Source organism: Melozone crissalis, unplaced genomic scaffold (assembly GCF_028551555.1).
Source record: "Melozone crissalis strain CALT ecotype California unplaced genomic scaffold, PUWL_Pcris_2 ptg000012l_1, whole genome shotgun sequence".
NCBI classification, from domain to species: Eukaryota; Metazoa; Chordata; class Aves; order Passeriformes; family Passerellidae; genus Melozone; species Melozone crissalis.
Window position 1 is genome coordinate 10,557,327 of NW_026535790.1, and position 13,840 is coordinate 10,571,166.

General features: G+C 42.6%; 1 protein-coding gene across 1 annotated transcript; it reads left to right on the plus strand.

Annotated features, from left to right (window-relative positions):
* The first annotated feature begins 10,501 nt into the window (after positions 1-10,501).
* On the plus strand, positions 10,502-12,865 carry FOXL3 (forkhead box L3). The gene is made up of 3 exons (XM_054271138.1): positions 10,502-10,608; positions 11,300-11,468; positions 11,821-12,865. The coding sequence occupies exons 1-3, from the start codon at positions 10,502-10,504 to the stop codon at positions 12,301-12,303; spliced, it is 759 nt and encodes a 252-aa protein (XP_054127113.1). The 3' UTR covers positions 12,304-12,865.
* Positions 12,866-13,840: the final 975 nt, after the last annotated feature.

The window sequence follows — 13,840 nt, forward strand, 5'->3', positions numbered from 1 at the left end:
GTTTGCAGTGTGACATCTGATATATCAAACCATTAATCAGTTTATTATCAGGTTATTAACACATCCAGCCACGGCTCAGCACCAGGTCCTGCATTTGCGTCACAGCAAGCTCAGCAGTGCTGCAGGACTGGGGCAGAGTGCTGGGAAAGCTGCCCAGTGAGAAAGGACCAGTGAATGAACACGAGCAGGTGTGTCCATGTGGCCAAGAAGACCAATGGCACCTGGCCTGGGTCAATAGTTTGGCCAGCAGGACCAGGGCAGGGATTGTCCCTTTGCACCGGCCACACCTCAAAGCCTGGATTGAGTTTGGGGCCCCTCATGACAAGAAAGACATTGCGTGTCCAGGAAAGAGCAAAGCTTGGCAAATCCACCAATCTCTGCCTCCAAAATGCAAAAAGGTCAGTGTGATATCCCAGACAGCCAGTAAATCCAAATTCAGCTTTCCCATCAGCTAATAAAGAAATCATCAATAATATTAATTCAATAACAGTCTCAACTGCTGCTAGAACTGTTTGAAATAAGCCTAGAGATTGAGGCAAGAAACTTCCTGATGCAGATAGACCACGTCTTCATGCAATTCCCATTTTTGCCAGTTCCTGAATGCAATTTGATGTCACAACTTGAAACCAAATTGCTTCTGATGACCTGATGCAATGCAGGTTTTTAGGATGCTTTCATTATCTCCACTGGATTAGCTTCCTCAGAATGGACACATTAGTTATTTCTTCTGAATACTGAGCATTTACAGCAGTTCAGCCCCTTTAAATTGTGTTAAATAAGTCCCAAATGGATAATCAGGTGCTCCTGATGGAGCACCATTCCCATTCTAGCACATTCCCATTTCTTCTCCCACCATGGCACAGCTTGGGCCATGTGAGCACCAAAACATGGGGAGATGATGCCAGAGTAGGGGAACAGGATGAGGAATCTATTCAGCTGAGTGCTGTTCCCCAAAGGTGGTGTCTTTTCCTCCAGGAAATTCAGAGGTTTCCCATCTGGCAGCAAAATACACTGACAAGCTGCAGGAGAGACGCTTGTGAGACTCAGATTGCTGCAAGATGGAGAGGTCTGTAAGGCTCAGATGGCTCAAACAGCTTTACACTGTCCTAAGGAAAACTGGGGACACCCCTTCAAACTGGGGGATGGTTGCTCTTCTTTTCTTCCAAATAAAGATTAAGTTCTAAACTGCCCAAATCAGATATGAATGCATTGGGGTTGGAGCCAGGCAACAAGCTTCAGATCCAGACTTCAGCAACCAAAAATAACCTTGGGAAACCATCTTCTAAACTCCAGGAGTTAATTAAGAACATGTCTATCCCCACTCATATTCCAGGGGAATGACTCTAAATACATTTCTGGCTCTCTGCTCAATGCTGTTCAGCCCTGTACCAAACAAACATAAAAAGCTGCAATGATTTCTTTTTTTTTTTTCCTAGAAGATGCTTTACCCACAATGATAGAGATATATAAGCCATTAACCACAAAAAACTGGGATGAATTCTGCATGCTCCAAATTTAGAGGGTTTTAGGATCCAAGATTTCTACTGAGTTCTATTTCAAAATGCAAATAGGAGTTCATGCTTCAGATACCCTTTCTACAATCTTCTCATCCTGGTGCCTGATTTTTACTTATGGGATAAAATAAACAAAAAAGATGTGTTTCCTCCCAAGCTCAGTTAGTGCAGAATAGCTCAAAGCGCATTGTATAACCCCTAAAACTCCCATGCTCCAGTTTTCCCAACCACCAGGGCAGAGAGATGCACCACCAGCAGATCTCTGTGCAGCACATGCCAGAATAGAACTCTCTGCTTATTTTAAGTGAAAATTTGCCTTCTTTGCATCCTGCTTCCTAGAAACCCTTTCCCACCCCATTGTCCTTTGTCAGCACCAATGCATCTGAGCAATTTTCAAGATTTTTGATGTTTGTAGGCATGAATGGCCTTGAGCAGCCCAGAGCCCATCTCAGGCAGCACAGGAGCTGCCTCAGGCCTTTCCCAAACTCCCTGAGGAAATCACAAAGAGCCCCCAAGCCCAGGTAAGTCAGCAAAGAGCTCTGCTGCTGGGTACTGGTGGAAAAGACAGGTTCAGAGTGGGGTCACTGGTCCTGCAGATCACTGCTTATCATTTCAGCATGGGCAGTGTTGCTTGGGTGGAATAAAACCAGAAATATGAAGTGAAATAACCAGGATTTGTACCATAGCTTCCTTTCAACCATGCAGGGTGCTGGGCAGTGGCAATGCATGATTTGGAGAGTCATTACATGCTCCATTAGGATCTGAGCATTTAAAATCCTTTTTGGCTATCTTTTTGTGTTCCAAATTGACTGGTATTGAACAAAAAAAGAGGTCAAATTTTCAAGACTCGCAAGCAGCTTTAAAGAAATTATGGTTGAAATAATGGTTGGAAAACATGGATGAAATGTAAAATACGGTTGAAATTATGGTTGAAATAATGGTTGTAAAATATGGATGAAATGGAAAATATGGTTGAAATAATGGTTGTAAAATATGGATGAAATGGAAAATATGGTTGAAATTCTGGTTGAAATAATCCATATCTCACATATCACCCTGTTGAGGACCAGCCTACAAATGGTAACCCCAAAGTTCCTTATTCAGAGTATCACTAACAACAGGATCTGCAATTAAATATAGAACACTCCTTGTCCTGAATCCTTGAAGTTTCATAAATTACCGTTTGCCTGGAAATTCACACCAGCAGCAAAATACTATAAATCTTCTTCTATTATTTCCCTAAAAGCATTCTAGCCAGAGCTCAAGAATTAGGACCATAATTTCTAAATTCGGAACTCCTGAGAATTATTCATAGGAATCGAGGAACAACTTGGAAAATAAGGAAGATAATAAAGAAAAATAAACTACTCTCACAAATACTCATTAACAGAGAGATGTGCTTGTGAATAACCAGTCCTTCACTTACACAAAGCCAAATGAGCTGCTGCAGAAAAGGTTAGTCAGAAAATACACAGGATTTGACTCTCAAATAACAAAATCTACTCTTAATCAAGATGTGTGGTTTACTGAGATCTTGCCTATATATTTCTAAAAGCGCCTTTACACCAGATTAATGGGAAGAAGCTGAGCTTCCATTAAAATACTTGGCTTCTTGAAGGTCCCATTTTGTTAAATTCACCTGCCTAAAAGACACTGAAAATGAAAAACTTTTAGTGCTACAAAAAATCCCAAAGAAATTTCAAGCTGATAACTGATAATAATAACATAGCTGATAACTAAATAATAATAAATAACCTAAATAACAATAAATAATAAATAATCTAATAAATAATAAGAAATAATCTAAAGTCAAAACTTAATGAGAAGAAGCAGAAAAAAAGCTGGTTTATATTTATGTGGAGAGTCTTTTTATTACACTTAACTAGCTCAAACATAAACCATGACTTCACAAACAGGCACACAGCAAAGCTCCCAACCTTGCTAAATTCAGCAGCACTGAGGACTGGCATTACTTTGCAAATGCTTTCACCTGAAATTACTGATGGTGAGGATGCACTTGAGGTGGCAGAGATCAAAGCTTATTTCTCTTTAGACGCTGCTGTGTGCATCAGAAAGCCTCTCATAAGATGAAAAGGATGGAAAAAAGCAAGGAGGGAGTTCACAGCTCTTTAAGGAGTTATCAGCAGTAACCTCAGAATACAATGTTAGCTCTGGTTCTCTGCTGCAAGTGGCTTTCATGTGGTGGAAAACCAAATACTTGAAGGATGGTAAATGATGAACGGTGAATGGTAATTCTAATTCAGAGGAAGAGAAGGCAGTTTATATCTGTCTTTGAGGAAAATGTAATCCCATGTCCCTGACACATTAACCATCAAGTGTTTATCCTGGAAGGAAGTTGAATAGTTTAACTGGTACTATCAAAACATGAGCTATTTTTTCTTTCAGAATGAAGAAAACCCTTGATAATTGAATTTACTTATGGGGTGAAATGCATCAAATCAGAATTATGGGTGAGGAGGGTTGAGTTATGCAAAAGAAATCATATTGGTAATGGTGAAATATTACTGTTGCTTGGTAATTAAGATTTGGGAATCAGATTACAGAATGTGATCCTATTGTAAAGATGGGGATTGTGGAAAACTGGACTGTCCTTGGGGTTTGTGCATCCACAGGTTGCACCTTATGGAGAAATTGGAAGGAATTATATTGAAGAGAAACCAGTGCTTTGAGGGCCTGTGGGGGGGTAATCCTGCACTCAGTTCTGAAGGAAGGTGGTGTTCCTGCCTGCCATCCTCTTCCCCTACAGAAATACCAGCACTTGCATAGGGGCCAGTTTCCAGTTGCTTTTCCCCTGCCAGTTTGATCTGCATTGTTTTGGGATTGTTCATGCAGCTCCCAGAAAACCTCTGCGTGGGAGAGCTGTGAGTAAGTGAACTGGAATGAATTACTGCTTTCAAAGGAAAATAAAATCAGCAAAACACAGTGCTGCCTCTCCCTATCCCCCCTGCTCCCTGAGGTGCAGGGTTTGTGACAGTGAAGGTGTCAGCAGGGTCCAGGAAGAGGCAGGGAGTGACCATCCATTGCTCAGCCTCTCTGCTGATCCACCAGGGGATCCTTGACTCCAGCTGGCCACTCAGCCTTGATTCAAACAGTTCCTGCAGGGTCACAGCTGCACCCAGGGACTGTCTCTGGTGGCTGGAAACACAGACACTGCTGTGCATGGGCCCCAGCTGTTCAGAGCCCCCTCCCCATCCACCCACTGCATCACTCCATCCATCCATCCATCCATCCATCCATCCATCCATCCATCCATCCATCCATCCATCCCTCCATCCATCCCTCCATCCATCCATCCATCCCTGTCCATCCATCCATCACATCACCATGGGGCATTCACTCCCTTTGCACTTGCAGGACCTCGTGTGTCCAGCCAGCCTGGGCAAAGCTTGTGCTCCTTGCATTTGTTTGCCTCGAATTTGTCCATTCTGTCCATGTCAGAGAATGAGAACTCCCAGATTGTCTGAAATGTGCGCAAAGCAGATGGGAGGAACAGCTTTGGATTAGTTCAAATTTGCTGGTTTGGATTTGTCAAGTGCTTGTGTGATCCCCAGAAAAATCCCTTAAACCAATGAATGTGTGGTAGAGAGCTGACAAAGCACCACAGACCCAGCTCTGGCCCTCAGCTCCTGAGTACCTAAATATTGCAATTTGTGTCTGAGCATCACTGAGCTTGATGGCCCTAGGAAAGACACCCTGCCTGTGGGATAGCTGGAATCTCTGAGGGATGCTGGTACCACAGCAGCAGACCTTTGCCCAGCTGAGAATCTGTTCCTTTGCTCCAGTGCTGCTCCTCCACGCCTGGCTGACTCTTGCCCCTTCTCCTCTGGAATAATTATGATGGCTGAAAATAAATGTGTGGGACAACTCGTGCCAGTTTCCACAGTTTAACAGCACATGGACATTTGTGTGAAAGTGTGAGCCAGGATGTTTCCAATTCTCCTAATTCTCTTGACAAAATGGTTTTATAAATAATCAGGCCTTAATTGTGTGATTCCAGTTAATGCAGAGGGAGTTAATTAACATCTGGAACAAGTTTCCTGGCCCGAGTTATTAACTGTGTCTGGTGCAGAATTCAAACAATGTATGAAGGGAGGCCTTTGGCCAAATGATTCTGGACAGCTGGAATGAGCAATGGCCAGAGGAGGACGAGGTGAGGCAGCTGTGCCAGGGCTGTGTCCATGTCTGGTAAACAAGCTCACACTGAGCTGGGGTGTGAATGTGGTGCCAGTCCAAGGTGTGGCAAAGAATGGGCATCACCTCCTAACTTACCTTCAGCTCTTCCTTCTTGACTCCAAAAGCCCCATGGATCAGGATTTCAGAGGCTTTTGTAGCTGGGACAGGAAAAATCCCACTAATATATAGGATAGACTACATCTTGAGAAGAAATCCCACTAATATATAGGATAGACTACATGTTAAGAAGAAATTCTTGGCTGTGAGGCCCTGGCACAGGGTGCCCAGAGAAGCTGTGGCTGCCCCATCCCTGGAAGTGTGCCAGGCCAGGCTGGATGGGACTTGGAGCAGGCTGGGATGGTGGAAGGTGTCCCTGTCCATGGCAGGGGTGGAATGGGATGAGCTTTAAGGTCCTTTCCAACCCAGACCATTCTGTGGTTGCTTGGCAGGTCTCTGGTGCAAGCTTGCTCATCCCCTCCTCTGTCTCTATCTGCAATGTCAGAAAGGAGGATTTAATTTTGTGCTGCTAAGAAGGAGAAGAATACCAAATCACAAGCACACAAACTCTGAACGTCTGCCTCATGTACCCATGTCAAAGAGAGATACAGGGATATATCCTTTTAACCACCCATACCCCTCCAGCAGAAAGGCTGGGCAACCCAAGGACAGAATATAAAATTTTAATTGTCCTTTTGGGTCAGCCCAAACAATTTTGTCAAACCAAAAGTGATTATTTATAAAGCTTTTAAAATATTAAATCCATTACATTTGGGTTTAAGTAGAAAATGTGTTAGAAAAATTGCAGAATTTCACTTAATATGTGTTTAAAAGCTGCAGACTTGTCCACATTCTCCCTCCACTGTCTCTGAAGCCATGAATTCATGACAGCAAAAGAGTCACAACACTAGAGTAGGTGTAGGACAACTGACTTTTCACCCTGGGAATTCTCCTTTTCTTATTCTTCACTGCCAAAACACAACTGAGAATCTCCAGAACAGTATTTTCACATATGCCTTGTGGATCTCCTCATCCAGATAGGGCAGGGATAAAATGTCGGAGTGTCTGTAGTTGCTCACTTATTTTCCACCTCTGATGTGATGAATTCTCATTGAAGGTTCCTTGTCCACGTTCCTGTTTTGGTAGAAACACGTGCTGGGTTTTATGCATGAGCTCTACACTGCTGCAGCTAGCAGGCATACAGATGAGGAATGCTTTTCCAAATAACCCCCTAGCTAGGAAATATAAACAATTCTCACTGAGCTCCAGCAGAAAACCACAAATTGCGGTGGAAATTTTATTTCCATGAAGTTCTGCATGTGAACACAAAGGAGATGCAGAAGGGAAAGGAATTCAGCTGAGGGGTGTGGGTGAAGCAGAGAGACATTTAGGGTGAAATTCAGGTGGGCAGTGAGGCAAGCCTCATCCTTTTCCTAGGAAAAAGGGTCACCAAGTTGAATGCCATGAGATCTCTCACAGGGAGAGCCAAATGCCCATCCAAGTTTGGGGAAATTTCCTTCTCCTCATCCCATATCAAAATAACTACAAGAACAAGAGCACAAGAACCTGCATTACGCCACTCTCTTCTTCACCAGAGAGACAGATCTTGTACTAAAAAGTGCAAAAAAGAAAGCAGTTTGCTGCTGGTGTAGGTTGTTGTTGAGGGATTCAAATCCTGCTGAAGGACTCCACTGGTTTCAGCTGATTTAAACTGAAAGAAAGTAGATTTAGGTTGAATAGAAGAAAGAAATTCTTCTCTGTGAGGGTGGGCAGGCCCTGGCACAGGGTGCCCAGAGGAGCTGTGGCTGCTCCATCCCTGGAAGTGTCCCAGGCCAGGTTGGATGGGGCTTGGAGCAACCTGGGATAGTGAAAGGTGTCCCTGCCCATGGCAGGGGGGTAGAATGGGATGATCTCAAAATGCCCTTCCATTCCAAATAATTCTATGATTATATGATTAATTTAAAAGGTTTGGAATAAAGTCCTAAACTGCAGCCAAGTCTGAGAAACAGCAGAAGTTGTGCTGCTGGGAGACACCAGTCCCAGTCTACACCAGTAAGAAGATGGAAAGCCAGCATTCAGTCCCAAACACTGAGGTGCTCCCTGTTATTCTGTTATCCCATAATGAGCACTAATTCAGCCCTGTTTGGATTTATGACTCGTCTGAATTTCATGTACAACTTTCATGATCTCTGTCATAATTACAAAAATTGCAAATAACTTTTTAATATCAATGTTTCAAAAAAAATTAGTCAAATCTTTCACGGCATTTTTATTGCCTATTTACTATCTCAAATCAAATGGTTTACAACTTTGTGTTCTGAAAATATACAGCATAAGAAAACACTAGCCTGGCAAAATTATACTTTTATGACAATGACAGGGGTGAGTTATAGTTGCTCTAGTTAAACTGTAATGGCTGCACAGATGCTGGTAAAAAACTATTGCACAACATGTTCTGCCACCATAAGCATGGCACCTGCTCGCTCCGCCATGGTACATACAAGAGCATGTTAACATCTCTTTATGAATTTTATTTTCAAGGATTATAATTGGACCATAAACAGTCACTTGGGGATAAAATATAAGCATGCAGGCTTTAAAAATTACCTTGAGAAATATTCTGCCAGTTTTGTATATCTGGATTTCAGAGGAAGTTTATGAGTGATCATATATAATTTGTTTCTGATCTTGTAGGACTCAGAAATGGTTTGTGTTCTTAGGAGATGTGCTAGAGTTGGACAAGTGGGTTACACTCACCCCTGCAAGAAAACACAGGAGTAGAGATTATTAACATTATTAACATTATTAACATACATACATGACATCACAGTCATTTGCTCTAAGTCCCATTACAGAAAATTTCACCTATTAAATGCTGTCAGTAAATACGTGAGGATTTTTGTTAAAGTGTATTCTCTGACTTTTCTTAAGCCAATTTTCATAAATACAATACAAAGGACTGAAAAAAGGATGCTTAGAGATTAGGTAAAAGCAGTTAACCAACCCAGTTCTGCTTTTTGAAATTGTTGTAAATCAGAAGCAAGACCTTTTTTAGTCTTTAGTCTAAGTTATTGGAATTTCAGTGAGGTAAAACACCTCCAAAGAGAAGAACCACTGCTAAAAATCAAAGTGAACATCTGCTTGTGTCAAGGATCATGGATTTTAGGGAGGGAGAATCTTCCCATATCTGTGACTTGGCTTCTTCCTTACTTTAAACCCTCTAGTCGAGCTGGACAGAGTATGAATGAAGATCAGACATTATATATTTCATTTTCCTCCACTGAATCTCCTCTATCTAACTCAGTATTAAAGCCCTGCTAATGCCTTAGGCAGCAGTAGCTGACCCTTTGAATTAGCACCTCCTCTGCAGTAGATGCCTCATGCATATGCCTATTGATGTATTTTAGAGTGGAGATAATTTTTATTTTGGCTATCTGCTCTGGTTTAATATTGCCAAGAAAACACCTCATCTATATGTTTTTCACATGCCATGTATTTCCCCCTATGCCCTGCTACAATGATTTGTTATATTTCACACAAAAAGCCTCCTTATGTCCATCTTTGTCAGAACTCTAGGAGCCACTAAAGCATCATTTTAAAGGGCTCTTTATCACTCAGATGAATTTTCCTCTAATTATATCCTTTAACTCCAAAAGGGGTTCGGGGATATACTTTGTATGAAAGATGCTACAGAAAACAAAAGTTGCACTGCTTGTGGTTCTGCTTTTATATTTTCATCCAGGGAAACTCTCTGCACACCAATTTGCTTTCTCTTTTCCAAAACCCATTTCCTCCTGGGGCTATTTCCTGGGACAGAACTGTCTTCAAATAATTTAATTATGATGTGGCACACACCTTTTAAGTCCCCCCTTGAAATGGTGCGTGATGCCTTTGGTTTACATCACTTGTTGGAAAACACTCCAAAGCATTGAAAAACTATTAAATTGTTACAGTATTGGATGCCAACACACAGGGCTATTAGTCTAATTCATCCTTCAGATCAAAGCCCACACAGGCAGCTCTCCTGCCTACAGCTATTTTCCTTTTACTTTCCTGCTTGACAGTAGTCCCTCATATTCCTCTGTTCTACTTTCTTTGAACGTACAGATTTTTCCTTTAGTCATGGAAATATAATTTATGTCTATTATAGTGCATTATAGATTGCAGATCAGGACAAGCGTGCGTTACCGCCTGGGACGTCTGTTTATTGTACGTCGGCTTTCCAAAAATAAATAATTAAGAAAGGGGAGAGAAAAACCCAGAGCGGGAGCACACGGGGGGCTGTGGGGAGCTGCGCTCCGTTCTCAAAGTTTAATTTCCAAGCAGGGACCTTGAAGCATGATTTATGAACATCATGCTGTTTGCCTTTGTCACGTTGTGGATGTGGAGGGGGAGCGCTGGCCCCTCTCCAGCCGGGACCACCCAGCGAGAGGAGCGCGGCTACTGCACAGCCCCTGCTCTGGATGCTCACCCCAAAGCCCAGCCCTGTGCCACCCTGCTGGGGGGAACAGCAAGGACAGCAATAACAACACCCCCCCCCCCCAAAAAAAAAATAATATCCGGACAGACGGGCTGGCTGGGACGCGAGAATTGCACAAACAATCCCCACCCCATCACGGAGAGAGTGTGTGTGTGCGTGTGTGTGTGTGTGTGCACAGAGGAGAGGGAGTGTGAGGAGGGGGGAGAGAGGGAATGAGACAGACAGAGGGGAGGGAAGAAGGGAGGAGGGAGTCCAAGCTCTGAGAAACATCACTCCATCTCTCTCACTCCACAGGAGCTGAGCAAGGAGCAGGACGATGTTTGACAACACGCAGTACCCCTACAACTGCTTCAATTATGACGGGGATGATTATCCTACCTGTAGTTCTGACGAAGAGAAAAAATTCACCAGACCAGCGTACAGGTAAGAGGAAGTTTTTCCAAGTCCCCCTGTCTGTGTGAGGTTTCTGAGCTCTGGGCTGGTGGGATCATGGGGCCGGGTGTGTGAGATGAGTCTGGCCCTGCTGCAGGCACTGCAGTGGGCAGGTTTCCCCCCTTTCTGTGTGTGAAGTGTTCATGATTTGTTTCCTCCCATGAGGGGTCACAGCAACTCTGGCATGCCCTTAAGCTTCCAGATCTCAGACAGAACCAACCTCCAGGACCCCTGGGAGAAGGGAATTAAATGTTTCAGTGTGGCAAGGGGTGAATTGGATGCAGAAAACCCCGGTGTGGTGGGGAGAGGCGCAGCGTAGGTGTGCACAGGGACACCCAAGGTCCTTTCCATGAGCAGAGTTTCCTGTGACAGGGACTCTGAGCCTGCTGTGTCTCACTGCAGCCTTCCTGCTCAGGGAAACTTTTCAGAGGGAGTTGGAGAGGTGTGTGATCCTGTCCTCTGCACTGAGTGCCTGGCACTGATCCCTCTGTGTCACCTGGGGCTCGTGGAGGACAGGCAGTGACCACACTCAGCACTTCTCCCTGGGACACCTTAATTCAGGGCACAGATCCACCAGGGGAATTTTGGAAGCAGGATAGAGGCACACAAGTACTCCATGTGGTCCTAAAAACTGAGTCTGTAAGCAGGGCGATGGTGTAACAGCAAGTTTTCCTTTTTCCAGCTACATTGCCTTAATTGCAATGGCCATCCAGCAAAGCCCTTCAAATAAAGTCACCCTCTCTGGCATTTATGACTTTATAATGAAGAAATTTCCTTACTACAGATCAAATCAAAGAGCCTGGCAGAACTCCATCCGACATAACTTATCGCTTAACAGTTGTTTTGTGAAGGTAAGATCAGTTACTGTGTATTTACATACCCACTGTGCATGGCTAAAAAAATATAGGCAGCAATAATCTCATCACTAGGAAAGAAGGGAAACAAACAGCTGAGCTGCAAATCACTTAAAATCTCTCCGAGTTGTCAATTAGACAGATAAGGACTATATCCTTGTCTGATGTATGCTAATAGATAACAAATTGAAGAGGATGGGGCTTACATCTCACTCATATAATGACAGAGAATAGGCTTAAAAGTCTTGTCATATGTGTTTACACCATTCTTAAACGTAAATGAATGCAGATGCTAAACAGCAGCATCTGTAACACATACAAACACTGAACTGCCTTTAAATAAATACAGGTTCCCAGAACAGAAGGGAATGAGAAGGGGAAAGGAAACTATTGGAGCTTTGCAGCAGGATGCGAATCCATGCTGGATCTCTTTGAAAATGGGAATTACAGGAGAAGACGGAGGAGGAGGAACGTGAAAAGGGAGCACAAGGAGCAGAGACCGAGCAGAGTGAAAAGTCCTTCATCCCCCAGTATCTCTTCTGTGGACTCTGCTTTGAACAACATTTCCTCTTCTGAAAGCAAACATGAAAGAATTGAACCGGGCCCAAAACTTGTGGAGCCTTGTGGGTTTGCTCCAAACAGCGTGACCAGCAGGCAGAGCCTGAGCAATTCCTCCCTAGCGAAATCGGATTCTGAAATCAAATTCAGCATCGATTACATCCTTTCAGCCCCCGACCCTTTGCCTGTCCTGAGATCTCAGTACAACATGCAAGAAAATAAATATCACCTCCTGGAAACCCCACATATTAATCTCCAGTTCTGGACAATGTGATGTTATTTATTGGTGGTAACAAAGTCTGAGTCTCAGTGTGTTCAGCAGCCTCATGTCACTGAAAATCAGCCGCCTGCCTCCTCGTCTTCCTCCCAAGCAGTGCTCAGAAAGGGTTACAGACTCACCACACCAGCTGATGCCCTGTCTGCACCCAGGGAACTTTGCTAAGATTAAAGCATAAATAGCTGTTACCAATATTGGTTTTCACCATGCTGAAATTTATGAAATTCTAGCTTTATTTTCTAAACTGTCTTGGACATCATTTAGCACCAAAAAGAATTTCCTTTCTCAAGCAGAATCTGACAGAGAAGAGACTTGCTTATCATCCACTGCTTTATTAAAGACAAAGTGAATTTGATCCCATTTTCAGTGGTGGAAATTAGGATTAACTCCACTGGAGTATATAGGTCAGAACTTAAGCTGATCTAAACCAGTGTAATTCTGTCGACTTACACTGGCTGGGAATGTAGGGGGGCAAGGGGGTGGAAATTTGTTTCTTAAAAGGAATTATAGAAATTCACCCTGTCTCCCCTGATTTCTTTCTTTTAACATCTTATTTCAAGCTGTTTTGCAGCTTTAATTCATTGTTCATTAGGAAATGTAGTTGTTGATAAGTATTTCAAGTATATTTTTGTTTATATTTGGGGCAGAATTGCTTAATTTGTTAATTTAAATTGTTGAAGTGAAGTTTTATTCAAAATAATTCTGAGACCTAATTGCAAAGATGCTGAGCTCTGGTACTTTGATGGGACAGTCAAAGAGTCTGTTAATGCCTTGGTTAAAAAAACCCCAACATTTCTTCCCTTGTGCTATCAGAAATCTTCCTGAGATGCTGCAGAAAAGTCCTTAACCCTATTTCATTTAGCAAGTGTGAAGGGAAACCTGGCACTGCAAAAAGCTCTGTCGAGTGTCAAGCAAAGCTAAAATTCCACCTACCTGCTCTGAGACAAGTTGTATATTCCCATTAAACAGATTTTTTATTGATCCTTCTTGCAAGCAATTACCAAAGTGGTGCTTGATATGATTTCAGCTAAACTGGTGAGATTTATAATTTCCAGATATCAATGTTACTCGTGAGCTCCATTTCTGAGAAAGCCACTTCATTATCATTTACATGCAGTGGGATATTTTGGAACAGAACCTGATGGACAATGATGAACTGTAATGAGCTTTTAAGAAGTTGCTTTTATACAACTTGTTCACAATGAATTGCTTCCCAGAACAGAAACAGTGTTAGCAAAGGATCCACAAAATCCTGGCCTTCACTTGGCTATTATGGTCTTCACCTACTGCAGATAAAAAAGAGACAAGAATTCTGATGGTTTTAAGCAATTAAATGCAGAGATAAAATTATCTTTGCAACAGGAACTGAAGGTAAATGAAGGTATATGAGATAAGATTCAACATAGAGGTATGCTCAGGCATGACTTGAATTTTTATGCAGAAGCTTTGACATTTCACTAAGTTATTTTACATTGTGTCTAATATATACTGTACATTTATACTATATATTCTTATATATTGTTATTGAGAAAGG